General features: G+C 41.0%; 2 protein-coding genes across 3 annotated transcripts; both read left to right on the top strand.

The window, feature by feature from the left end:
• Nucleotides 1-203: 203 nt before the first annotated feature.
• On the top strand, nucleotides 204-6,736 carry pacc1 (proton activated chloride channel 1). Of its 2 annotated transcripts, none has more exons than XM_085342586.1 (8): nucleotides 204-390; nucleotides 2,846-2,972; nucleotides 3,105-3,317; nucleotides 5,081-5,235; nucleotides 5,371-5,513; nucleotides 5,613-5,754; nucleotides 5,848-5,955; nucleotides 6,045-6,736. In XM_085342586.1, the coding sequence occupies exons 1-8, from the start codon at nucleotides 355-357 to the stop codon at nucleotides 6,204-6,206; spliced, it is 1,086 nt and encodes a 361-aa protein (XP_085198712.1). In that variant the 5' UTR covers nucleotides 204-354; the 3' UTR covers nucleotides 6,207-6,736. The 2 variants fall into 2 exon arrangements, with proteins under 2 accessions (XP_085198712.1, XP_085198713.1); XM_085342587.1 differs by having other exon boundaries at nucleotides 207-390; nucleotides 2,846-2,969.
• Nucleotides 6,737-7,445: 709 nt separating this feature from the next.
• Nucleotides 7,446-23,657, top strand: znf106a (zinc finger protein 106a). The gene is made up of 22 exons (XM_085342541.1): nucleotides 7,446-7,515; nucleotides 10,173-10,255; nucleotides 10,536-10,597; nucleotides 12,067-12,261; nucleotides 13,253-15,127; nucleotides 15,217-15,661; nucleotides 15,762-15,831; nucleotides 15,934-16,088; nucleotides 16,436-16,496; nucleotides 16,711-17,022; nucleotides 17,416-18,205; nucleotides 18,417-18,457; nucleotides 18,975-19,120; nucleotides 19,222-19,356; nucleotides 19,448-19,564; nucleotides 19,879-20,070; nucleotides 20,274-20,336; nucleotides 20,432-20,551; nucleotides 20,669-20,740; nucleotides 21,426-21,497; nucleotides 21,612-21,758; nucleotides 23,084-23,657. Exons 2-22 carry the CDS (start codon nucleotides 10,202-10,204, stop codon nucleotides 23,138-23,140), a joined length of 5,181 nt encoding a protein of 1,726 aa, XP_085198667.1. The 5' UTR covers nucleotides 7,446-7,515; nucleotides 10,173-10,201; the 3' UTR covers nucleotides 23,141-23,657.
• The last annotated feature ends 1,625 nt before the right edge of the window (nucleotides 23,658-25,282 follow it).

Raw genomic sequence — 25,282 nt, 5'->3', positions numbered from 1 at the left:
GTATGTTGTTGTTTTTTTAGATAAATGAGTTTTCTCATAAGTACATGAACGCAGCATTAGGAATCAACCTAAGGTAACGAGCTAGGACACAAGGAAGCCACAACAAGGAAACAAGATCGCATTGAATCGCGGCCCATGGGTCCCCTGTTATTATCGTGGGTTGGGCCTTTATCTACTTCTCCAAAACCCCCAGGGGTGGGTGCTGGTGTCTTTTTTTTTTTAAACTGTGAGACTTGAGCTCGGTGGAATGAGGTGTTTTTAAACATGTCAGGTTTATTAGGAGCAATCTGCTGAGTTGGCACAAAAAGCTTGAAGAGCTGCTTTAGGTGAAGTCACTGGAAGTTCCGCAGAGGAATGCTCAGAAAAGGAAGGTCCCTCTCATACCAGGAGGTAAGTTACAAGTTCCTTCGTGTTTGTGTTTCACTCTGAAATCTTTCATGTTTGTCTCAGTAATCACAGGACTGCTACAGACTGTAGGCTTCTTTTTTTATTGTCTCTGAGGACAGCAGTAAAGTCTTTTTTCTCTCGCTGTGTCCATGCTCCTGTCGGGCGTATTTGGCATCATGTGACTGAGCAGCCGTTTCCTGACTTCATGTTTCCTTTGGGTTTCAGCTATAGTTGCAGTATTCATTTAGATTATTCGCCAGTTCTTATTTTAAGCTTTAAAATAGCTGCAGAAATGGCGTAAAACCTTTTAAAACCACTGGTCGGTATGGCCATTTTAAAGCCTCGCTTGCATTTGGAGCCAGCGCTGACTTGGTCATTAAGTTTGTGGTGCTGTCAGGTGTTTTCATTGTTTAGGCTCTCCTCACTGAAAGATGGTTTGGACATAATGTAAAACAGACAGTGTGATACTTTTTTTTAAATGTGTATTTTTGTTGTTGTAAGTACATTTACCTTTAACTTATAACCACTGACCTTAAATATCAACACCAGATAAGTTAAACTGTTTTGTCATTGGAGTATTTGATTACAGGTCAGTGAAATGAAAGAAACAGTAATCATTGTTGTTGTGACTAAATGTCAGGTTTGTAGAAGGCAAAAGTAGTGAAATGTTACTGTTTTCTATATTTTGTAATTTCTTTTGAGACAGGGGGTCTTAAAAGAAGGGGTTAAAGTGGGATTTAACAGATTTAACAGATGAGGGAATCCGAAAATTATTTAAAGAAAATAATTACAAGATGTGAAAATTTGTACTGTGAGCTCGAGCAGATTTGTTTTGTGTGTGTGTGTGTGTGTGTGTGTGTGTGTGTGTGTGTGTGTGTGTGTGTGTGTGTGTGTGTGTGTGTGTGTGTAACCATGATCGGCTGACCTGTGTCCCTGCTTCTCTAAGGTTCACTGCTCTTTGTGGACTTAACTGAACTAAGTCCTAAAACTAGACTTGAAAACAACATTTTAGTTAACAAAAATGAAAAACTAAACCAAATTAAGTAAAAAAGTAGAGGGAAAAATATTAAGCGTTAGTATCTGTTAGTTTGATAAAGTTTCAATAATAACTTGCCCAATGAGACATTGATGGACATCGACCAGCTGTGTCCAAAAATTTTGAGTCACTGCTTTCCCAAAGTTTTGGGTTTTTATTGAAATATCTGAGCTCATTTTCCTAAATCCTGCCTCTGACGCGTGCCCTCCATAGAGTAAGAATTAAAAAGATTAACTAATAGAACTAACTTTTAGAACTAATCCTGAAACTAGTAAAAACTAAAATAAAATTAAACATCTTCCAAAAATAAAAACTAAACTCACACAAGAAAATGTGCTGAGGAAACTAAAAACTAGTAAGTTAAAAAAAATAAATAAATAAAAAAAGTCAAAATGGAAAAATAAAAACCAATTTGAAAATACGATACTATAATAACTCTGATATATACAGATCTGCTGTTTGATATAACCTGACATTGAGCATGAAAACTGCAACCTGTCAGCAAAAACAAACTGATGTTATATATGATATGAAAACATGTAACTATAACAGATGTTTACATACTACTAAAATATGACAAGTTAACATGTGGAAGATGAATACATTGCAACTAAAAGGTGTGGCGTTACTGAGAAGGGAACAATATACCAAAAACAATAGTGTATGTATGTGTGTATATATATATGTATATATATATTACATATATATTACATATATATATATATATATATATATATACATAAAACTTACTGTCTTTCAGGTATTCACCCAATAAAGGACCACGAACTCAATAGGTTAAATGCCTTTCAGGCACCGCTACAGTCTGCACCTGTCCTGTTTAGTGGCTGCTCCATACCACAGGACAGACTCAATGACTGCAGTTTAGAACAGGATCAGCATCTCCTGTGGAAGATTATACTTCCCCAGAAGGGGCCGAGTGAATTCTGAGGTGTTCAGAGACATTCAGTCTGCTTAAATCCAGCTAAATGCAGCCAACTGTTTCACAACACAGACGGACAATGACCTAAAACATGGATCCAAAACAAACCTTTATTTTGTTTATTGAAGCAAAGAAGTGGACAAGTGGATTATTTTTGTTGAGGACTAAACTTCAGACAGAAAGGCCCACATACAAACAGCAACCGAAAGTTGCTCCAGTAAAGGCCTCAAAGCATTAAAAAGGAGGAAACCCAGCAATCTGATGTTGTCCATGAGTTCAAAACTTTAGGCCGTCATTGCCAGCAAAGGGTTTTGTATTAGGTTTGATTCATCATTAACTGAAGATCTCAGAGTGCTATTCCACTCCACTTAAAATGGATACAAATGTGACCCCACCTTAGTAATTGTTAGGATTTTAAGTATAGTTTTACTATACTTGTAACCAGAAATAGGTGTTTAAATGTTCTTTTTTTAACCCTACAGTTCAATGATGAGGATGATGAAGGGGGGGGAGATGAAGATGAAGGCAACGCACCGTCTCCAGTCTTTTTTGATGATGCCACTGAAGACCCGGAGCATGAGAAGCCTGATAGCAGCATCTCACAAAGTAGTAGGAGACGTGTTTCTGCACCACATGCTGGACACTCATTACACTGATATATTTTTTATTGGTCCACGCTTTTGTGGCATGTAATTGGATTTGTCCACTCAGATTCCTGCCTTTACCCCTTTGTCCCTACAGCACAGGATGACGTTAGGGGGCCCAATCCACCTATGAGATTCAGTAAAACCTGTCTGAAGAATTTCTTCACGGTGGTGCTCATCTTCATCTACCTGCTGCTGACTGCGGTGGCAGCATTCCTGGCCTACCAGACGATCTCTGACTTCTTGGAGAAACTAAACAACCCCGTTATGTCCGTCATTTACAAAGAGGTTGACTCATTTTCATCTCCTGGTTAGTATGAATGATACACTTTTTGGGGCATATTTTAGGACTATGACTGGGTTAGTGGGTGTTAAGTGTGCTGTTATGTCCAAAACATAGAACAACAGGTAACTCATTTCATCCAGAAAATACAGATTGCACTACACAGCAGCACTTCATATTTTTTTTATAAGCATTTAAATCTGCCTTTATCAGCATTTAGCAGGAACACATGCTCTTCATGTAGTGGTTGTCGTGGCACTAGATGGAATAGTATCTGAGTATACAAGGGGATATAGCTGATTAACCATGCCATTAAGATATGGGACAGAGATTTTGAAGCTAAGTGAGCAGCTGAATGTCTTCATGAAGAGAAAGAGCACTACAGATGGCCTGTATTTATATAGCGCTTTACTAGTCCCTAAGGACCCCAAAGCGCTTTACATATCCAGTCATCCACCCATTCACACACACATTCACACACTGGTGATGGCAAGCTACATTGTAGCCACAGCCACCCTGGGGCGCACTGACAGAGGCGAGGCTGCCGGACACTGGCGCCACCGGGCCCTCTGACCACCACCAGTAGGCAACGGGTGAAGTGTCTTGCCCAAGGACACAACGACCGAGACTGTCCAAGCTGGGGCTCGAACCGGCAACCTTCCGATTACAAGGCGAACTCCCAACTCTTGAGCCACGATCGCCCAGAATGGGATGTTTGCTTTGAGAGTGTCGATGGAGAAATATAGAGACGGTCAGAAGGAGTTTCAGTGTTTCTGTGGATCAAGAGAAAGCATTTGATAATGGAGAGGAGTGTCAAAGGTGATTTGCAATCGAAGGATAGCAGCACTAGAGAAAGGAAAGGTTTACAAGATAGTAGTGAGACCTGCTATGATGTATGATTTTGAGATAGGAGGCAGAGCTGGAGTTGTCAGAGTTGAGAGGTTAAAATGTTCAATGGGAGTGACCAGTGTGGACAAGATTAGAAATGAGTCCATCAGAGAACCAGCTCAGGTTGAGCAGGATGGTGGATATAGCTGCCAGGCAGGAGGAGAAGAGAAAGACCACAGAGGAGGCTCATGGATGTAGTGAAAAGGACATGCAGAGGGTTTGTGTGACAGAGGAGGATGCTGGGGATGGGGTGAGATGGAGCCAGATGATCCACCCTGGCAAAGATTTTAGAAATGAATACTTCTTTGCTCCTTTTCATTATCACACCTGGCCTGTTTTCTATCGCGATAAACCCCAAATTATTGTTGGTGACAAAATACTCAATAATTGAATAACACTGTGACAGAAGGCAGGCGCTAGTTATGTGTGAATAATTTGTATTGCCTGCTGTGTGGCCACCAGAGGGTGTATTAAATCTGAAAACTTTTCTAAAATTGCAGCTTATCAAATGTGACTTGGTCAGTTGTTGCAGACATGCAATGCAAGGTGCATTTTCTTTTTTGTGTTGTATCTTTGCTTTAGAAGATAATGTGGTTTATTCTTTAATTTTTTTTTCCAGCTAGTCCCTTAAGCCTTAAATCTCCATCTGAAAAGACATCCATGAAAATAGTCAGCAACAGCTGAACAAATCCTGTTCTCTGTGGATGAGAGACACATGGAAGAATTTTGAAATGCATTAAGTGTCCTCGTCTGCGTCGCCAAAATAAAACGTGTTTGGAGGCACCCGTTGCAAAATTTTACATTTTTACCTCCACATAGAACAAACAAGTAAATGGCAGTGAGTCCATAAACACTGCTGTTGAAGAACATTGATGCAGACTCTGTTTACTTTCTTTGAGCAGGCATAGCTCTGTACCCTGGCAAAGCCCAGCTGCTCAGCTGTAAACATCACTACCATGACTACATCCCACCTTTAGTGGACCCCGGCAAGCCTCAAGAAGTAGACTGTAACATAAAAGAAGTGACCTACTTTGGGCCATTCGCGAACGAAACAGAGGTCAGAATTAACTTTTTTTTTATTTGGCTGTTTCTCAGACACAACCCACAAGTCTGAGCAATCCTAAAGATGTGCAGCTATAACATAACTGTAAAATTGTCTCCACTGGATTTACATACTATTATACTGTTACAGAAAAAAGCTCTGGTGGTCCGCGGGCCATCTGACGTCCGTAACAAAGAACTGATCTTCATGCAGTTCAGTCGCAATGAAACAGAGGAGGACTTCAGTGCCATCAATTACATGCTTTTTGCCAAGTTTAGTGACTTGACTGACAGGTAATCATTGTTTAATAAGACACTCGAAGCTTGATGTTTTGCAAAGTGTTAACAGTGATTTGTGTGATAGCAGCATATGTGCCTGTTTTCTGCCTGTAGTGCAAATAAATCAGAGTTTATGAGGGACTGTGAGAGGAATTACTCCATGTGGACCTTCTCTGGAGGTTTCAGAACCTGGGTCAAAATGTCATTATTGACAACATCTGGGGTAAAAAATGAAGCTGTCGAGTTTCGACAAGAGGTATTTATGTCCCAACAGTTTACATGTAGTTCCATGCACGATGACATTTGAATTGAAAGTTTTTAATTTGATTATTTATGGTGAATGGTCTAGTCTTCTGTGGTGAAATTCAACGATAAAAGGCCTGAAGGGGCACAAACCGATCAGCTCTACTTTGCCGTCTTTGAGTGGCGAGATCCTTTTATGCAGGAAATCCGACTGGTATGTTCTCACAGAAATTTTCTCCTTATTTGAATTGTGCTTGCACGAATTGCTCATTGTTCGACAAAACTTTGCTTCTTTCCAAACAGATAGTGACTGCGAATGCCTGGAGCTCTATAGCCATCCTCTGTGGGGTCTTCATGGCTCTCTTCAAAGCTGCCAATTTTGCCAAACTCACTATTAAGTGGACTATCAAGATGCGCAAGAGGCATCTGAGGAATAAAGCACGGGAACTGAACCATGTAACCTGAAACACTTTGCAGACAAGACACAATCTTACAATATCCAAACTCTAAGATCTGACGGAGCTGAGCTTTATTCTCACACAGCTGCTTTTTCCAGGTCACTACAGGCACTGTTTTTGTAATCAGTAGTGAGAAATATTAGCACGAGGGCATGCTTATGAATTACATTTGTAGGTGTTACTGCTTCTCTTTTAACATGTAAGCTGGCAGTAATAACTGATTATTACTAGATTATTGTTATTGCTAGATTCATTTTCTTTAAGAGCCAATATTTAGTTACTGCATTTCAAAAGAAGATGTACTTCACAAACACCTTCTAAAACGTCCAATAAACACTGCGTTTGACACGCACACTCAAGAAAATGTTGCTGAAAGCCAAGACACTTTTAAAACTTCTTAAAAGTTGTTTTTAAGTGTAAAACTGAGAAAATGTGAACTTTTGTGTTATATCTTGGACTGGTTCAGTTCTGAAAGTGATAATACTATTTTAAAGACTCTAAAGGGATTTCTGAGAACTGTTTTTAATTTGTAGTTTGTTTCTGTAGCATATATGTTCCAGCAGTGCTGCTGTTTTTCATTTAGATTCAACGTTATGCATCGATATGTTGAAATCTTGCTGTTTAAATGATTTTTCAAAATAAATATGTTTTTACTCTTGTATTTTACTGCCAAATTTAATTTTACACGGTATCAATGGGTAGACTGTCCAGACTTTATATCTTTCCCAGACGAACTGATCCTTGATTTTATCTATATGTTTGGATTTACCTTGAATAGGGGACCACAAACTTGTTAAGTAGAAAAAAATAGATGGATGGAAAACAGAAGCTTCAAGTTACTGCTGATATATGTGCTTCTACAGTGGGGTGGACTCAGTTTTACACACACTTTATTTTCATTTACTTTTTTGTTAAATAAACAGTACCACAGTGTACTGTATCATGAGCAGTTGTTCATCTGGGATTTAATACTAAGACCTGGGAAGGACTAAATCCTAAATGACAGTGAGTTGTTCAGAAAGTTGTTTAAAAATTATGGAGCTGGAATGGGCATAAAGCACTGGCAATTTAATTTTTTTTTTAATTTTTATTTATTTATTTGTAAAGTGCCATTACAGTTATTTTTTTCTATTAGACATTTTTGTTTTTTGCTCGGTCTCTGTGTGGCGTCCTGGTTTCCTGAATCCGAAATGGTCCTGAACGCATCTTGGGTTGGTGCTCCGTTTGGGGGCGCGGCGAGGAGGCGGATGTTGTTATTAGCTTCAGCGATGGATGAGAAAATGCAGTAGTCCTACACACATCTGGATGTTGTGAAGGTAGCAATCAGTCACATCTAAGTGTCTACAGTGTGTAAAACCATTCGGTTGTAGTCGGGCTCCCTCATCACCTTTTAATTGCTAATAAGTTAAGGACATTACTGGCATGTTCATGTGGCAGCTATCATGCTGTTGCTAGCTCGCTAACTTACTAGCTTAGCTTTCAATAACAGTTCAAGTAAATTCTGCTGAATAATAATAATCATAATTCGTAATAACATTTTTTATTACTTTGGTAGTGGGATGGTCAGCTCGTATTTAAGCTAGTTTTTGAGTCACGTTATTTTGCTTTTTTGCATACTTACCAGCTAACTGTACAACTAGAAACAGCTAGGCTAACAACACTCAAGGACCCAGGACTTTATTTAACCATAAGCTAGTTTAAAACAGCAATAAAGCTGTCGCTTGACATTTACTATAAAGTTTTTATTACCTTAGTGTGTTTGATAACATCATAATAAAATGTCATGCGACTGGTGGTAAACTTTTGCACAAAGTTAGCATGCTAACTAAAATTTCCAAGTACTTTGGTCATATGTGCATTTGAATTTTAAGTATTTATTTTGGCACAGCTTTGATGATAAAGTACCTTGTTGTGATGAGCTTGGGGAAACGTCAGTAGAAGATGTTCTCTGTGGTTTCTAAATTAGATGAGATCCTAACTGTGGCATGTAAACAAACTGACTTGACATGGAACTTCTTTAACTGCCCCCTGCCTGTTTTCAAGCATTGTAGCACAGCTGCCTGATCTGCTAACATAACTGTGCAGAAGTTCACGGGATATCTAACATTGTCCTCCTGGCTGCTCTTTAGAAAATTAGCAGCTCACTCATGCGTTTTATAAATGTGTTAAAAGATAGCCCTTCAAAGGTATTTTAAGGCACTTCAAGAGTATCCATTCTTACTGTCACTATTTTACTTACTTACTGTAACTATTTCACCTGATCACTTCTTCTGTATGGTAAAAGTTGGAAAGTTGTGTTAATGGAAATTGTGCTGTAAAAGCGAAGAAAGTGAGATCGCATAATACTTCCTGATCATCAAACAAATTATAATATTATACAAAGATAACTCAAGTAAATACAAAATGTGATTTTTAAATGATGGTTTCATTTATTAAGGGGAAAAAGCTGTCCAAACCCAGTTGGTTTAGTGTGAAAAAATAACCCACTCCGAATCATGAATTAACTATGATTAATCACATTTTTCAGAAAGCTGAGTTTAGTTTCATAAACCTGTTGAATCAAGAGGTAATTTAAATAGAATTTCTCTGATAAAGTGGGGTAGGCTAAAAAAAAATCTCAAAAAGGAATATATGATGCCATGATCTAAAGAAACAAAGTCAAATTCACTGGCATCTGACTGGAAAGGATTACAAAGCCATTTCTCTGCAATTGGGGCTCCAGTGAACCACTGTGAGAACCATTAGAAATCTGGAATAGTGGTGAACCTTCACAGGGGCAGTTGGGTTTCCAAAATTATTCCAAGAGCTCATCGACCACCATCCAGGAGGTGACAAAAGAACGAAGAACAACATTTAAAGAACTGCAGGCTTCACTCGCCTCAGTTAAGGTGTGGGATCATGATTTAACAATAAGATAGAAACTGGTCAAAATGGCTTACATGGAAGAGATCCACCGCTGATCTAAAACACCACAAAGGCTCATCTTACATTTGCTTATAGAAAATCATCCTGATGATCCCTGAGACTTTTGGGAAAATACTCTGTGGACTGATAAAATAAAAGTTGAACTGTTTGGAAGGTTTGGGTCCCGCTACATCTAATGTAAAACTACCACAATACTTCATAAAATGAACATCTTGGGAGCAAGCCAGCATGGTGGTGTTAGTGTGATGGTCTGGGGCTGCTTTGCTGCTTCAGGACCTGAACATGTAAGTGTGAAAAATATGCAAAAATAAAAAATAGAAAGTCAGGAAGTAGGCCAAATGCTTTTTAATTGAATTGTACCGTGTGTGTGTGAGTGTGAGACAAGGTTTGCCCTACTGTTTTTGTCTTTATCCACTCGTCACTCAAATATTCAACTTGTCATTGTTTGTAGAAAGGCTTGACTGCCAGTTTTTCCAGTTTCCAGGGTGGTAGTTTGTTTTTCCATACTAGTATTTTGTCGTTGTATTTAAACATTAATAGAGCTACTGCATATTTTCTCTCTTTTTCTGAATATTTTTTGGATCCCCAAATTCATAAACCAGCAGTATTTTGGGGATAAAGTAAAATCCTTCATGTGGTCACCTTCTTAAAAACAGGCAGTGTTGGTGTAGACCTTGACCAGCAGTTGACTTGTAGCCGGTGTTTATTCCTCCCCCTGTTTGTGAGTGTTGAACACGTCCAGACATCGCTCTGCCTTCTGGCCATAGAGCTGCTCTATCAGCAGACTGGAATTAGACTAGTGATCAGGTTGAACTTTGTTGGTATTTGGGCTGTGGTACCAAAGCATGTTGTTGAATAGTTAGGTGTGGTTGCTCAAAGAAAAAAAAAGCTTTGAGTTCTTTTCATTTTGTTGGTTGACGTGTCACTTTTCTTCATACAGTATGGACACTATTACAGCCCATAATTAATTGTTCTTGTGAAATAAAACTCAGGTACATCCACCCAGGGAGGCGTCACATAAGTTAAACAACACTCTCTCTTTCCGCAGTAATGGGCTGAGATTCATCTGCGTTCGAAATGACGAGAGACAGAAAGTGCATCCTCTGTGAAACCGTCTATGTCTCCAAGCAGGTAACTGACCCAGAAATTTGATTTACACTATAAATATGTCGACACTTTAAAAACAAAGTAAATAATGATAAGTATTTGATCACCGTGGCATGTATCTACACTCTCAGGTGTGCAAGGTTCTGATTAAAGATACTTGTAGTTAGGTTTATTATACCTATTTTTAACCACCTATGAGATATGAGGGGCTTTTTACTGCCTGACTAAACTAAAACTACGTGTTTTGATGTGTTTCTCTGTACCTCGCCTTAAAAAATGTTTTATTATGAATATGTACCTGCAGGAGATGGATGAGCACACGAGAAGCATGCTCCACCACCGTGAGCTGGAGAACCTTAAAGGCCGGTGAGTTTTTTTCTTTCTTTATTTTGTTACATTTATTTAAAGATAAATTGAAACGTACGTAACAAAAAAAGGTGTTTGATTTCATTACATGACTCGTGACTTTCATGCAATACTGAAAAGGTTCAGGTTATTGCGTCCTGTTTAATACTGGCTTCACAAAAATACTGGCTTCACAAGACTTTTGCCCAGATTATTTAGGTCATGAGGCACGTGTGCACACGGGCACGTGTACACAGTAATCGAGCAAGTGGATATAGGGGCAGCTGTCTCAACTGTACCACATATATTTAGACACAATCTCTCCGGAACAACAGGCATGACCGTTAGAAGGCAACTGGCTATCTTGTGACTCGCATGTAGATTACTAAAAGCATGTGGCTCTGTCGCTGAGATGGAAGAATCTCTAGAGGAGCTAACTCTGTTTCAGTTACTGGAATTTCATGCTGTTGATGTGCAAAGATGAAATCTTATTGTGTTCATCACCTAAAGCTGAATATTAGTATTTTTTAAAGAAAAGAATGTGTGAAGATTTATTTGAAAAGCACCTGTGTAGGAATATGACGGCAACAATAAACTTAAATTTAGCTCCAGCTTGTTACAGTTTTTTTTTGTGAGGTTAAGCTAACCCACAGATTGCATTTTCAGCACTGTTTCTGCAGCTGACGAATAATACTTGAAAAAATATTGATTAGTTGTGTGCCAGCTGCACGAGAGGTCACAAAAAGGCAGCATGCCATGACACAGATTTGAAAAAGAAGTTGAGAAGGAGCCAGCAAAGTCACTGCCCCTATCAGAATCACAGGATGGCATACTTGGGAGAGGTTTTGAAGTGGAGGCTAGAAGCAGCTGCACACAGCTCCAGTTACACAGGCTGTGCATTGGATTGGTCGGTACAATCCACAGGCCTGTGCTAATAACACATGCTGGCCTGAGAGGGGGCTGGGTCCTGGCTCATGGAACACAGAGTGAGGTCATATACAGACATTGCCTTCTGTAGAGTCTCAGAGCGCAGCGGACACCATCATGAGGGCGCACTAGGCTGCAGACGCCGGGCTACTCTCCCCTCCACGCGTCCCAGTGCTGCACTGCTTGGCTGGACATAAGCGGGACAGCTAGATTAGCATGCTGCCTGAGTCCAGCCTTGCTGCTCCTCTTCCTGCCCTCACCCTGCCACCCATGGCCTGCTGAAGAAAGGAGAACACGATCAGGATGATAACGATTATTTTTTATGAGATAAAATTCTAAGTTAGCGACCTCCTGATCTGTAACGGATAGAGAATTTGGACAAGTAATATTTTCAAGGATTGTAGAGTATTCTCCTTTCCTGATTTTATGAAGACTTTAAAGTAACAGAAAGTAGAGCCAGAATATATATTTGCGAGCTCTGCAGGCAGGAAAACCGAACCAGACAAGTTTAGCGCAATGCCCGAAGGAACGATTGAACGTCCGCTCTCTCCTTCCCTCCCCAGGGACTGCGGACATGAGTGCAGAGTCTGTAAGGTGAAGGTGGTGAGTCTGACTGATTATGCCAGCCACATTTCCAGCCCCATGCACAAGCAGAATGTGGAGGCTGCTGACCAGAAGCCTCCTGGGCTCGACCATGAAGAAGACTACTTTGATCAGGAATTGGTGGACTTGATTGAAAAGAGAAAAGAGAAGATCAGGTAAAAGAAAAATAGCTACTCGTTTGGTTTAAACACAAAATGTTGTCTAGGATTTTAAATCAAAAGTCTCCAGGAGAGTCACAGATGACTTTTATGAAGCTTTTATGATTTAAATAGTGATACCTTACAAGCTTGTGTATGTGTGTGTGTATATACACCATGTATAGTCACATTTTGCTCAGTGGTGCTCAGAGGCCTCTTTTAGCCACAGCTTCACATTATGCTGCAGCTGGAGTCGTATGTCAGGACTGAAGGCTATAAAAAAAGCATGACTGCACATACAGGGTTCAGACACAAGCAGTTTGATGCTTTTATTAAAGAGTAAAACACAAAAACCTTCACTTCAGCCCTTTTTTGTACTTTAATTTCTAAAATTCATGTTTTTTTAAGCCAAAACTAAAATGTCACACTAATTGCACTATTAGACTATTTCTTCAAATGAGTCTTTTCTATGCATATTTGGTATAATCCCCCAAAATACCTTATAATAATGTGTGATTGCTGATCCATATGAAGATATGTGAAGGAAAACGCTGTCAATTTGTCACATACCAGACATTTTCCCTCTGCTGGTTGGTGCATGTAATTGTCAGGAAGACTCTCTGAAATCATAATTTTATTAATGCGTTTTTAATTTAAAGCAAATGAATTGCTCTAATAATGACTTTCAGCGTCAAACAAACTTTTGAAATTATTATGGCAAACCTGTAGGTGGGATTATTTGCTTTTGATGTGAAGTCTAATAAAAAAAAAGTTAAAACAATCGAAATTTTCCATCCAAATTCACTCTTCTTCTTTAAGCTTGACAGTGTGTATTGTATCACCCACACAGAGCGGCAATCCTCCTCACGTATTTCTAAGTTTAGTTCTTTCTCTCATTTTGTGTTAATGCCTCATATATTATTACTTTTTGTTTTGAATGTTGCAAGTTGGATGTAAGGGCAGCTGTAAATATTTGCTTGTATTTCATTTATATTACTGTTATTTCCAGAAAAGAGAAGGAAGCTGCTGCTGCAAAGCTAGCAAAAGATGAAGAGGATAAAAGGAGAAAGGAGGCGTTTCAGCAGAGGTTAAAGGAAGCTAAAGAGCGTTACTCCTTGCAGCGTGGCTGGCAGCAGCCGGGACAGGGATTCGGTGGGTCTAGTCACCACAGGACTTGGTACAAAAGCAACCAGTATGACTCCAAAGCAGGGGAGATACAACCCTGGAACCAGAGGAAACAGGGGAAGAGCGCCACCTGGCATGCTCAGGAGCCCCCCAACTTAGAGAGGTGGGCATCTGGAGAGTTTGCTGGTAGAAGCTCAGATAGTCAGGAAGCTCGAAGCAACAAGACGTGGGGTCATTGTGCATTTCCTGGCAAAAATGAAAATCGATTTCCGTGGCTCAGCAACGGAGGCAGTAGAAATGGGCTCTATGGGCAAAACAATATTTCCCAGTACACTCAAAAGAACCGGCACATGAGCTTTTTGGAGGCTCCTCGTATGTATCCACCTCCCCCTGTCTCTTTGGCCCAGGCTGTGAATCAGTTTCAGAATACAGGTAATGACCAACCAGGTCAGGCCAGTGCTGGGCTACAGAAGGGGGATGGCCAACCAGCAGAATCTGATATTAATAGCAGTAAAAGCTCTAAGACTTTGGGCAGCAATCCGAAGATTGACAAATCCTGTCGCTGGTCACCCTATCCTGTGAAGGGTTTAGAGTCTGTGCCACATAAAGATACCGGTCCAAAATCATCTGAGGAATACCCAAGAGCCCCCAAACCTCAAAACAAAGCACCGGAAGCCACTGGTTTTAACAGCCAGTCACAATCTGAAAAGGAATCAAGTCTTTTGCCTTTAAGTAGACTGGAAGAAAAAGGGAGGCACAAAACAAACCCTGCAGTCAAACCTAGAGATGGGAGTAGCAGTAGAAGCAGCAGTTCACAGAGAGATGGCCACCAGAATTCAGCGTCTAATTGGTACAATCAGAATGCAAATAAGTCATTGCTAGATCGGAAAATGTCCTCAGCTCCTGGAATCAGCAGTGTGGCTCATCTCAGCAAGATCCCCAGTCAGGCTCAAGTGCAATCAAAACCAACTGGAATCCAGAGTGAAGTCAAGGCTTCACTGACTGGGTCCTTTCAATCACGGCAACAGAAGCTCCCAGAATCAGTTAAGCATGCCAAACAAATTGTGTTAGAAAAGAAGGGCTCTTTAAATACATTTGGTAATAATGTAAAAGTGGAAATGACACAGCACAGTGTCGAGGAGCCGCAAACGAATCAGGTACAGAGTCAGACTGGAGTGAACAAAGAGATCAGCTGCAGGCAGAATGCAGTAAAATCAGTGTTACCTGATCCAGTTGGGTCAGAAAAGCTTGCTTTGACATCTTCAGACAGCAGTCAGTTTCTCCAGTCACTGCAAGTTAGCACCTCTACTGTGGAGACCTCCAAGCTGGCAGAATCAGGCAGGGAATACGAGGAGAACAATAAGAAAGTGGAAAAGCAAAGCTGCTCAGTTGTTGCAGATGAGGCCATGCAGGTCAGTGAGGCAGGGCAGAGCTCAGAGAGTGACACCTCCAGAAGTGGTGACGCACAGACTCATGCATCAAGTCTGTCCAAACTTGACCTGCCTCCAGTTTTAAAACGTGACCTCACCAAACATATCAGCTCCAAGAGCAAAACAGTCGGCCACGAGCCCAACCTGAACATTGCCAGACGGGTGCGTAATGTGAACGAGTCGCGGAGAAGCGACACCGAAAAGGATTCAGGGCTCAAGCCAACTGTGCGGCAGCTCATCAGCTCCTCTGGGTCTCGGCGCAATGTTAACTGGGAACAGGTGTATCACGAGGTCAGGAAGAAACAAGACAAAGGAAAAGGCATGCCAAGGTGAAATTATAATCTCATCTTTAAATTTTTAAATACATTTTGATTTCGATTTGATTTCAGTTAATACAAGTTTATGTTCTGTCTTTCAGGTTTGGCATTGAGATGGTTTCATATGAGCAGGAGTACCAGAGCCAAGAGGAGGGTGACATACCGCTGCTGGAGGGTTTCCAGTGGGAGTCATTGATGGACGTCTCTTACCAGGGCCCCTCACGAAAACGCTCCTTATCAGAGAGTAGCCTCGCTCCTGCGTCCACGCACAACCTCTTTACATCCCATATATCAAAGGAAACCTCACAGAGAGAAAGCTTCAACTCAGAGCAGCAGGGATCTACAGTTAATCCAAATCGCAAGTCTTCTCTAGGAAATCAAGACTGTCAGTCTCAGCCAGAGGTTGGACAGATGCTCGTTCATCTCGAGGCCAAAGCTCAGAACCAGACAGCCCTCCAGCGGTCTGACTCAGTGCTCGGGGACAGCAGTTCAGGGACGGAGCAGTGCGATGGTCTGGGAACAGCAAAGAGGCGGAGAGCAGCCGGGGTGAGCTTAGGAAACGGTGTTCTCATTTTTATTTGTGTATTTGTTTTTTGAAAGGACAAGCAGAATATGTCATCGTGACTGCTTTCTTTCTTCTCTGTAGGACGCTCTGAGTACAGAGTCTTCATGCATAGAACATAATAGCAAAAGACAGAAGGTCAAATCGAAAAGAGGTTAGTAGGCTAAAAAAACCAAGAATCTCTGGGGTTATAATTCATTTTCCTGTCATGGTTTAGCTGCTTGTGTTTCACATCTGTGTTTTGGGCTTGCTGCAGAACGTTCGCACATTGACCAGCTGTTGGCAGTGTCTCTGCGGGAGGACGAGCTCAGTCGCTCCCTGCAGACTGTGGACACCAGCCTGATCCAGGCCCGGGCTGCGCTGGAGGCCGCCTACATGGAAGTGCAGCGTCTCATGGTGGTTAAACAGCAGGTCTGCACACAGCTGAACTCTATTATTCAAAAACTCTCTCTCCGCACAGTTACGTGCTTTTAGGTGTTTAGTGTCTAATGCCAACGCATTATAACAAAAAGGGCCTACACCTAAGGACTCACAGAGAGTTTGTGTTGGCAAGCATTTTGTTGTCTTGCCAGCTACTTCACATTAATATATAACCCCAAGTCTCACTATTTAAACGATGGTCTTGCGTTCCATGTGAATTTAATTTACTTCTAAAAGTTAGGGATTAACGTTAGGATTTATACTTTCTATGCAGTTTGTCTTTGAAGATAACATGTTCCCTGCCTAACCATTGTTTTGTATGGCTTTGTCTTTCACAGATGATTGTAGAGATGAGCACCTTAAGAAACAAGCGCATTGAGTTACTAAAAGGGATGCAAGGTAAAAACATGTGCAAAATACATTTGGTCACTTGTACCAAATGTCTATTACTACAAATTACTACACACTAGATTCAATTAAAAGCCAGTTCGTATTCTACTATAGTTAAAAATAAGTTTATTATATTTGTAGCAGTAATGGAACAAATATAGTTTACAGAAGAAGCTATGATTGGTGGAATAAGCTTTTTAATCATGGATTTCTTTTTATACAGGTACGATGGAGGAAGCACCTCAGATCAAACTGAAAGAAGAAAAGATGGATACATTTGAAACTGAGGCACACGTACCCTCCTCTGTCACACTTTCCTCTCTTGTGGAAACTGCTGTCCACAGTCCCAATCGTGCTGCAGAGTGTGGCTCTCCCCCCTCCTCCAGCCTTCCCTTGATGTCTGTAGCTATCAAGCAGGAGCCCCTGTCCCCTGTTCATATCAGCTCAGAGCCGGACCTTGCGGACGCTTTGACCAACTGTGCTCACAGCACCACCCCGGAGCTGCCGGTCACTCCTGCCAGAGCCTCCTCACCAGGTAACATTGCTTTTCCCAGACCCTAAAACAGCATCCCAGATCTTACATCTCATTGATCACTGTGATCAGTGATCTCTCTCACTGATCAATGAGCTCACCTAGATGTCTAAAAGACCAACAAAAAGTAAAAAGCGTTAAAAGGTTTTTATGTCACTAAACTAAACACAATACAAAAATCAGCTTTGCAAATATTTTACAAGCATTCTGGACACAGTGTGTTTATCATGAGAAATACTGCATGTGAATCTAATCTTTACAAGTTTTTACACATACTGTTTGGAAGAGTCCATCATGTGTTATTTGTATTACTTGAATAAAAGGATATTGTTACGTAGGAGATTTTACTAAATAAAGTAACAGACAATTTTGGGTTATTTGTGCTGCTTGTTGCAGATTTCGCCGTCAACTTCCAGGCTTCCCCTGAAAGACACCCTGAGCTGTACCCGTCGAACTTTAGAGAGCCTGCAGACTCCAAGGAGAAGTCGCTAACACTTATTGAGACAACGGAAAAAGCCATACAGACAGCAAGGAACAGTCTCACCTCTTTAGCTGACACAAAAAGCCCCCTTAAGCCTCTATTACCCATTAGAGACTGTGAGGTTAATGACTCTGCAGACATCCCATCCTTTAAATCCCCTTTAGCCCCCTCAATCCTTAATATCCCTGCCTCTCCATCAGAGCTGAGGACTGGAAAGCGCGTGAGGAAGCTGAAGAAGAGGAAGGCATTGAAGAAGGCTCAGGGGACAGAGCAGTTTGAAAGCAGTGACACTGAGATGGATGAAGAGGCCTCACGGCCGAGATGCCCCCGAACGCGTAGGAGACCTAGCGGAGGCTCTCAGGTCAGTACGTCCAGTCTCCCTACAGAAGACAGAGAGGGTGACATGAACATAGAGGGTGATAAGAAGCCACTCAAGATGCTGTTTCCAAGTGCCAAATTAGAGAAGGCAGAGCAGAAGTCCCCAGCAGAGCTTCCTCATGAGGCCACCGCTGATATTATGGTGAACTTGGATTCAGAGGAAAGCATGGAGGTCACTGTTGCCAGACAGCAGCCCCAAGTGAATGTTCAAGTTCAAATCCCCCCTCCAGCCCCAATCGCAGACTCCTCCAGTCCTGAGCCACGGAGCCTGGCCTGCAACGAGGTCTCCTCCACCAGTGACATGGATTTGTGTAAATCATCTGAGAGGTGAGTCGCTGTCGCAATTTCAGCTCAGTGTGAACTCATATGAGCAAAAATACTTGTTTCTACAGACTTAAAGACTTAAGTGGGATTTAAAAAAAAGCTAATTGCAAAATACACTTTTTTCCTAAATTATAAGATGCACAACTGGGTTTCAGAAAGGTCAGATTTCATAAGAACAAACTTTTAGATTAAACTCTAACTTTTCTCTCAACAGTGACATGCCATTTGCCATCACTTTGCCCAAGAACTCATCAGGTACGTTCATCTCTGGAGAGCAGTCGCTATGATTAAAGTTGGGTCATACTTAACCAAACATAGTTTGTACTTGTATTGTTCACATTATAAGTGACAGAAATAGTTATGTTAGGAGTGAGATAGCCTTAAATACACATAAACGTACAAACAGTAGTAGTAATAGTAGTAAGTAGTAATATTTCTATGTTATGAATATCACACTCACCAAATAAAAATAGATTCCAATGTGCCCAATTTACTTTTTATGGGCAAAGTATTCATAGAGGTGTTATCTGAGGGCATGCATGAGTATGCAGAGATAACTACTAGAAGACACACATACACAAATACGATGCTTTGTAAACTTTTTTTTTCTGTAAAGAACCACATAATTGGATCCATCTTTTGAATTAGAAATGTTAAAATGATCTGGACAGGCCCCTTATGAGTGGATGTACCTGCTGTAAGATCATTTATGTCAGTTTCCTCACTGTGTGTTTGATTTTTAAAAATTTTCCTTCATGTTTGTATTTTCCAGATGCATCATCTGACCATGGTGAAGATGAGATGCCCACTGACGGGCTGTTTGAGGGCCACCAGGAGGCGGTGAACGCCATGCACATCCACAACGGCCTGTTGTACACGTGCTCAGGAGATCGAACCGTCAAAGCCTTTGACTTGGTGGTGAGTTGTGAATGAAATAACTGCTGCTATTTGCCAGGATGTGCCTGAATATCTATTATGGAACAACGTTGCAACTTTGCTTTTCTTAAATTTTGTCGTAGAGTCATAAATGCGTTGGTACGTTCGAGGGTCACAGCTCCAAAGTGAGCTGCCTGTTGGTCTCAGCGGCTCCAAGCCTGCATCATCGCCTTTATTCTGGTTCCAGTGACCAGATCATACGCTGCTACAGCCTCAGGGTAAATCACAGGCCTTTTACTTAAACTGCCATATGTTAGTGTCACAGCAACATTGGATTATTGACACTCTGTATTTCGCTCTTGTCCACAGACACGGGAACTCGAGCAGCAGTTCTCTCTGTCTGATCGAGTCCTCTGCCTCCACAGCCGTTGGAAAACTTTGTATGCTGGTCTGGCGAATGGCACAGTGGTGACCTTTAACCTTAAGGTGAAAAATTAAGCACAAGCAGGAATGTCTCTAAAATAATGGCATTGGAAGCAATTAAGAAATAATGTGGAAACGGCCAATGTGTTGAGCTAAAAATGCTGCCACAGTGCTTGTACATTCTCCTATATGTGACAGAAAATGCAGCCCCATCAGTGTTAAATCACATACCTCGAGTAGTTTGCACATATTACTGACTTTAAGTGTGCCCTTAAATGAAAAGGTTTTGCAGCTACTTGTTTCTGCAATGATAGAAAGAAGAATCATCATCGTGAAGTGTGCTTCGCTTGATGTTCATTTTGCAATTGTTTGTCTAGACAAACAAGCAGATGGACGTGTTTGAGTGCCACGGGCCGCGGGCCGTGAGCTGTCTGGCCTCATCACAGGAGGGAGCCAGGAGGATCCTGCTGGTGGGCTCCTATGACAACACCATCAGTGTGAGAGACGCCAAGAACGGACTGCTGCTGCGCACTCTGGAGGGACACACCAAAACTGTGCTCTGCATGAAGGTAGATTACATCTGAGCTTCAACAAAGCAACTGCATTACTGCTGGAGTAAATTTCATGATATTCAAGACAACAATGACAGGATGGCATGTTATAAACCTTGATGTTTTGTACTGTTAAAAAATATAATACACAGATTATCTATGTTTGTATGCAAATTTGTGTCTTTTGTGAGTGTGTCTTCTCTTCTGCTGCTTTTTCCCAGGTGGTCAATGATCTGGTATTCAGTGGATCCAGTGATCAGTGTGTCTACGCACACAACATCCATGTGAGTCGCTGTTACAGTTTTGCGTCTTTAATTTCAGTTATTCACCATTTGAAAAAGAAGCCATGTGAAATGATTATTTTCTTACTTTGTCACAGACAGGTGAGCTTGTGCGGGTTTATAAGGGCCACAGTCATGCTGTTACAGTAGTGGCCATCCTGGGGAAAGTGATGGTGACCGCCTGCCTGGACAAACTGGTCCGTGTCTACGACCTGCAGGTTAGCATCGTCACACCATCTGTCTTTTAATAACATAAACTGCTCATGAATTTCTTTATTTATTTAATATTGACATGCCATTGCACAAGAAAATCTGAAAGCACGCTCTCTCCACAGACTCATGACCAACTGCAGGTCTACGGAGGACACAAGGACATGGTGATGTGCATGGCTATCCACAAGAACATGGTGAGACGTGCTATTTCAAGTGTTGTTTAGACACCAGTTATGACTTAATAACTCATCTATTTGGTTCTCATACAGAATATTTTTGAAAAACAAATTGTAAAGTGGGCAGCACGGTGGCACGGTGGTTAGCACTGTTGCCGCACAGCAAGAAGGTCCTGAGTTCAATTCCAACATCAGGCCGGGGTCTTTCTGTGTGGAGTTTGCATGTTCTCCCCGTGTTTGCGTGGGTTCCCTCCGGGTACTCCGGCTTCCTCCCACCGTCCAAAGACATGCAGCTTGTGGGGATAGGTTAATTGATTAATCCAAATTGCCACTAGGTGTGAATGTGCAAGTGAGTGCGAATGGTTGTCTGTCCCTGTGTGTTGGCCCTGCGACAGACTGGCGACCTGTCCAGGGTGTACCCTGCCTCTCGCCCTATGACAGCTGGGATAGGCTCCAGCGCCCCCCACGACCCTGAAAAGGATAAGCGGAAGCGAATGAATGAATGAATGAATGAATGAATGAAAATTGTAAAGTTTCATTGCTGATATGAGGAATTTCTAAGCTTTAATGTTGTCACACACCTCTACTGGGTCCTAAGTGATGATTGAGAGCGATTGGCTTTCTACAAGACATCTCTTTTCATAAAATTGTCTGTGTTATATCTCAGAAGGCTAAATCCTAACTCTAATTTTGTGTGTTTCAGATCTACACGGGTTGCTATGATGGCAGCGTGCAGGCAGTGAAGCTGAACCTAATGCAAAACTACCGCTGCTGGGTAAGACGTGTCATGGAGCAATGCTGAGAAATTTATGGATAAGTTGTGTTCCAGTCCCGTCTTTTCCTTCTGAGCTTCTCATTTTGTTTGGTTATTGGCGTTTTGTGTTTCCAGTGGCATGGCTGTTCACTGGTCTTTGGGTTGATAGAGCATCTGCGGCAGCACCTGATCAACGACCACACCAGTGGCAACTTTCAGACGCTCAAGTGCCGCTGGAAAAACTGTGAAGCGTTTTTCTCTGCGCGCAACACCTCCAAGCAGGTATAAACACATTCAACAGAACTCAACACCCAACATTTTCTTTCTTTTTGGACAGATGCAGTCAAAGTCATTTATTCTCCATAATGAGCCATTAATATTTTTTTTCTTATTGTTGCCCTGCTCTTCCTAATAACGTTGCTTAGTTCATTGAGGTATGCACAGCTTTCTTAAGGCTCCACCACAGCATTTCAGTGAGGTTGAGGTCTGGACTTTGACTGGATTGTTGCAAAACTCAGAAGAGTTAATGCTCAGCCCTGTGACTCCGCTCCACCACCGTGTTTGACAGTCGGTGTTTCAGCTGATATGCTGTGTTTGTTTTTCACCAAATGTGGTGCTATGCATTATGGGCAAACATCTGCACTTTGGTCTGGTCTGTCCAAAGTTAACATTGTTCAAGACGTCTTGTGGTTTGTTCAGATAAACATTTGAAAACCTTTCTTTTAGAGAGAATAGGCTTTCTCCTGGCAGTCCCTCCAAGCAACTGTCATGAACTTTAACCTATTACATGCTAACTAAGGCCGTAGACTCTGAAATGTAGCTGTTGGGTTTTTTCCAATTTCTGTAAGTATTGCACGATCTGACCTTGGGGTGTGTTTGCTCGGGCACCCAGTCATTCAAAAACACCTGAATGCTTCAGACCAGCAGACACACAAAGCATCAACTTTTATTAGAGGTGGTTTTATTTATTTATTTACAGATGATTAGTTAATTGGGTACATTTGATTAGCAGCACCTGGCTGCTGCTTACCCTCTTAATTCCCGTGGAAGCAGTAAGAGTGTACTTTGTGTTTTTTGCTTGACTGTGTGTACTGATACAATAAGGATACTTATATTAAACATAGCCCAAATTTCAAATCTTCATTTCGACATATATGCAGATCATCTTTATGGCCCAAAAGCTCTAAAATGCTCATGTCAAACAGGAAAAACTCCTGTCTGCTAGTAGCAGCCAATCAGTAGACAGATAGATTTAAAATAGCTTGTTTCAGTCAGACGGTGAAACACCAAGGCCCACTATAATATAAACTTTCAACTGCAAATCCAGCAAAGCTAATTTATGCTATTTTAATAAATATGGAGCTGAGCGACCATAAGAGGACCATAACAACCTGTCACGAATAAAGTGTAAAAACAAATCATGTCCTGTTAGAATCTATAAATGATTCTAAAGCAATACATAGCAGGAACTTCATATTTAATGAGTGATGCTGTGTAAATATGCATTTTAATATAACCTCCTATTATATAAACGCTTACATATGCTTTGGTTGAGTACATACAAGTTTTAGAAGCTGATTTAGAGGCTGTGACTTTGTGTGTTGCAGGGAATGCTGATGCACATGCAGAAACATGCTGAGGAGGACACTGAAGTGGAGCCTTAAAGCTTCTGGTGGGAATGCCGTTTCTCCCTGAGACTTCTCTCCTTTCTTGTAACCTTTACCCTAATGTTACCCTCCCATATTGGGAGGCACGCTCTTGGGACCCACTTACCCTTAGCAGCGCTCTCGTCGAGCCTGGCGAGTGGCGTCTGACAAGTCCATCCTTTATGTTGGAATCCAACCATAATACAGTTACAAAAAAGGAGGGTTGGTTGTGCTGTTATGTTTTTTTTAAACTTTCTACAAAACACACCTTCCCCTTTTTTAGTCTGACCATTACTTCTTCTTGTCAATGACCAAAGAAAGACAAAGAAACACGTGACTTTTGTTTATTGAAGAAACTTCAGCGTAGCCGGTATCTAAGGGAGTTGCCACGCTTTTCCGATGAAACGCCAACAAAAAGCAGTTATCGTCTTCCAGATTGGTTGGCTACAATATGGCATGGGTTAAGAGATGTTTTTATCGTTGTTGTGCAGTTGTTGCGTGTCACGTTGAGCAACCTGTAGTGTGTTTTTTTTTTTTTTAAATTAAAGTTACCACTTATGACAATGAGCGATTTAAAGTTTTTGGAAATTCGTGGTGTTGTCTTTGAGGCTGCGTTTAACAGTGTGATTATTTGTTTTGAGGGAATTTAATTGAAGATTGATGTATTTAATGTTTGGTTTTTATTTTCTAAAAATAAAAAACTCAAGTTCTTACAATCTCGTTGGGTCGTTTAGGATTACATTTATTTATTTGTTGTTGCTCAGTCAGGTGATTAGTGCGTTAATAGGGACTGTATTGAAGGATTTGTCCTTTGAGAATTGACATTTGCTGTGAAAACAGAACCAAGATGTGAAGTATGTGTGCTAATCTGTGTGGATTATTTCCTCGTTGTTGTCGGCAGAGTGTTTAACCCTGTCCGGCGAACCTTGTTTTCCAAGCGTGAGTGTGAGGTGCTGTTTTTATGTCACATTCTTGTGGATTTATTTTGTATTTGGAGAATCAAGCAGAAGGCACCGGAGCTGTATTTGTTTTCCACAGTTGTCTAATAAAGTGTGGAGATAACGGATGTTTAGAGGAGGTGTTCGATGGAAGATTTCGAAGAGAAGATTTTGGATTCATCTCCCATGCCATACCTCAACCTCTTGAAAACAGGTGACTAAATCTTCTGTTAAAAGCCCAGCTGTTGCTCTCTTTGGCAGACTTGGTTTGAAGGTTGCAGCTCTCCGGGTTGCGTTATCTTTCTTTCTTTTTCTTCTTTCTTTTGAGGATTTGCCCTTAGCCGAGTTAACCTGACGTTCTCACTCGTTATTTATGATCGAGAAAAGCGTGCGCGTCACCTCTTACCTGGCATTCCTGAGTTTCTTCAAGTTTTTCTGTTGTTATCAAAGTTATGAGATGTTTTTTAAGAAAGAGAAAGTTAATAAAAATGTTTGCAACATCAGAAAAAATGCTGTATTTTTATGGTGTTTTCTTATTTCACTCAGTGTTTACTGAAATTTGCATATTTGTCACAGTTTCACAACTTAATTACTGGTAACGCAGTCAAATCAGTAACTACACATTTATTCTTTTGGTTAAAGTGGTTAAAAATGCAGTACACTCATTAGACCAAAGCCTTAAGAGGAAAATCACAAAAAAAAACAAAGCTGCAGTTCAACCCATTAGCCTTAGTCTTTAAAATCCAATTTGGAAGAAAGAAAAAACCCATTGCTTCTCAGTTTTCTTCTTGTTTTTCATCCATCCACAAATAGCACTGGAGAACTGGACAGTTTTTCAGCTGAGATAAACACAAGAAGCCTGAGTTTTTCACCAGAAAACAATATATACAATATGTTTTTTACTGATGGGTGGGATTATATGTGATTGAGTCCAGGCCGATCGATCAGGTGGATTCATTGCTTACAAAAAAAATCAGCAAATAAAACAAAAACTTAATGAGGAAACAGTGATATTTTCAATCCTTGTTAGGCCCTACTTGTACAGATTCTTAGTTAATAACAGGTTCGAGAGTAAATCACAGTTTTTATTCACTGTCCACCAGAGAGCCCAGTTCACTGGAATGAATACAGGAAGAAAGGCCTTGCTGCTCAGTTTGATAAAAGGAGAAGAAAACACAGGGAGGCTGAAGGAGGAGATGTTAGCTGGGGATATGAATGGTAC

Source organism: Diplotaxodon limnothrissa, linkage group LG19 (genome assembly GCF_057381915.1).
Source record: "Diplotaxodon limnothrissa isolate DT_005_m linkage group LG19, D_limnothrissa_male_GT1.1, whole genome shotgun sequence".
In the NCBI taxonomy this organism is placed as follows: Eukaryota; Metazoa; Chordata; class Actinopteri; order Cichliformes; family Cichlidae; genus Diplotaxodon; species Diplotaxodon limnothrissa.
The sequence above is the reverse complement of the archived record's forward strand: the minus strand, read 5'-3'. Positions and strand labels throughout refer to the sequence as shown.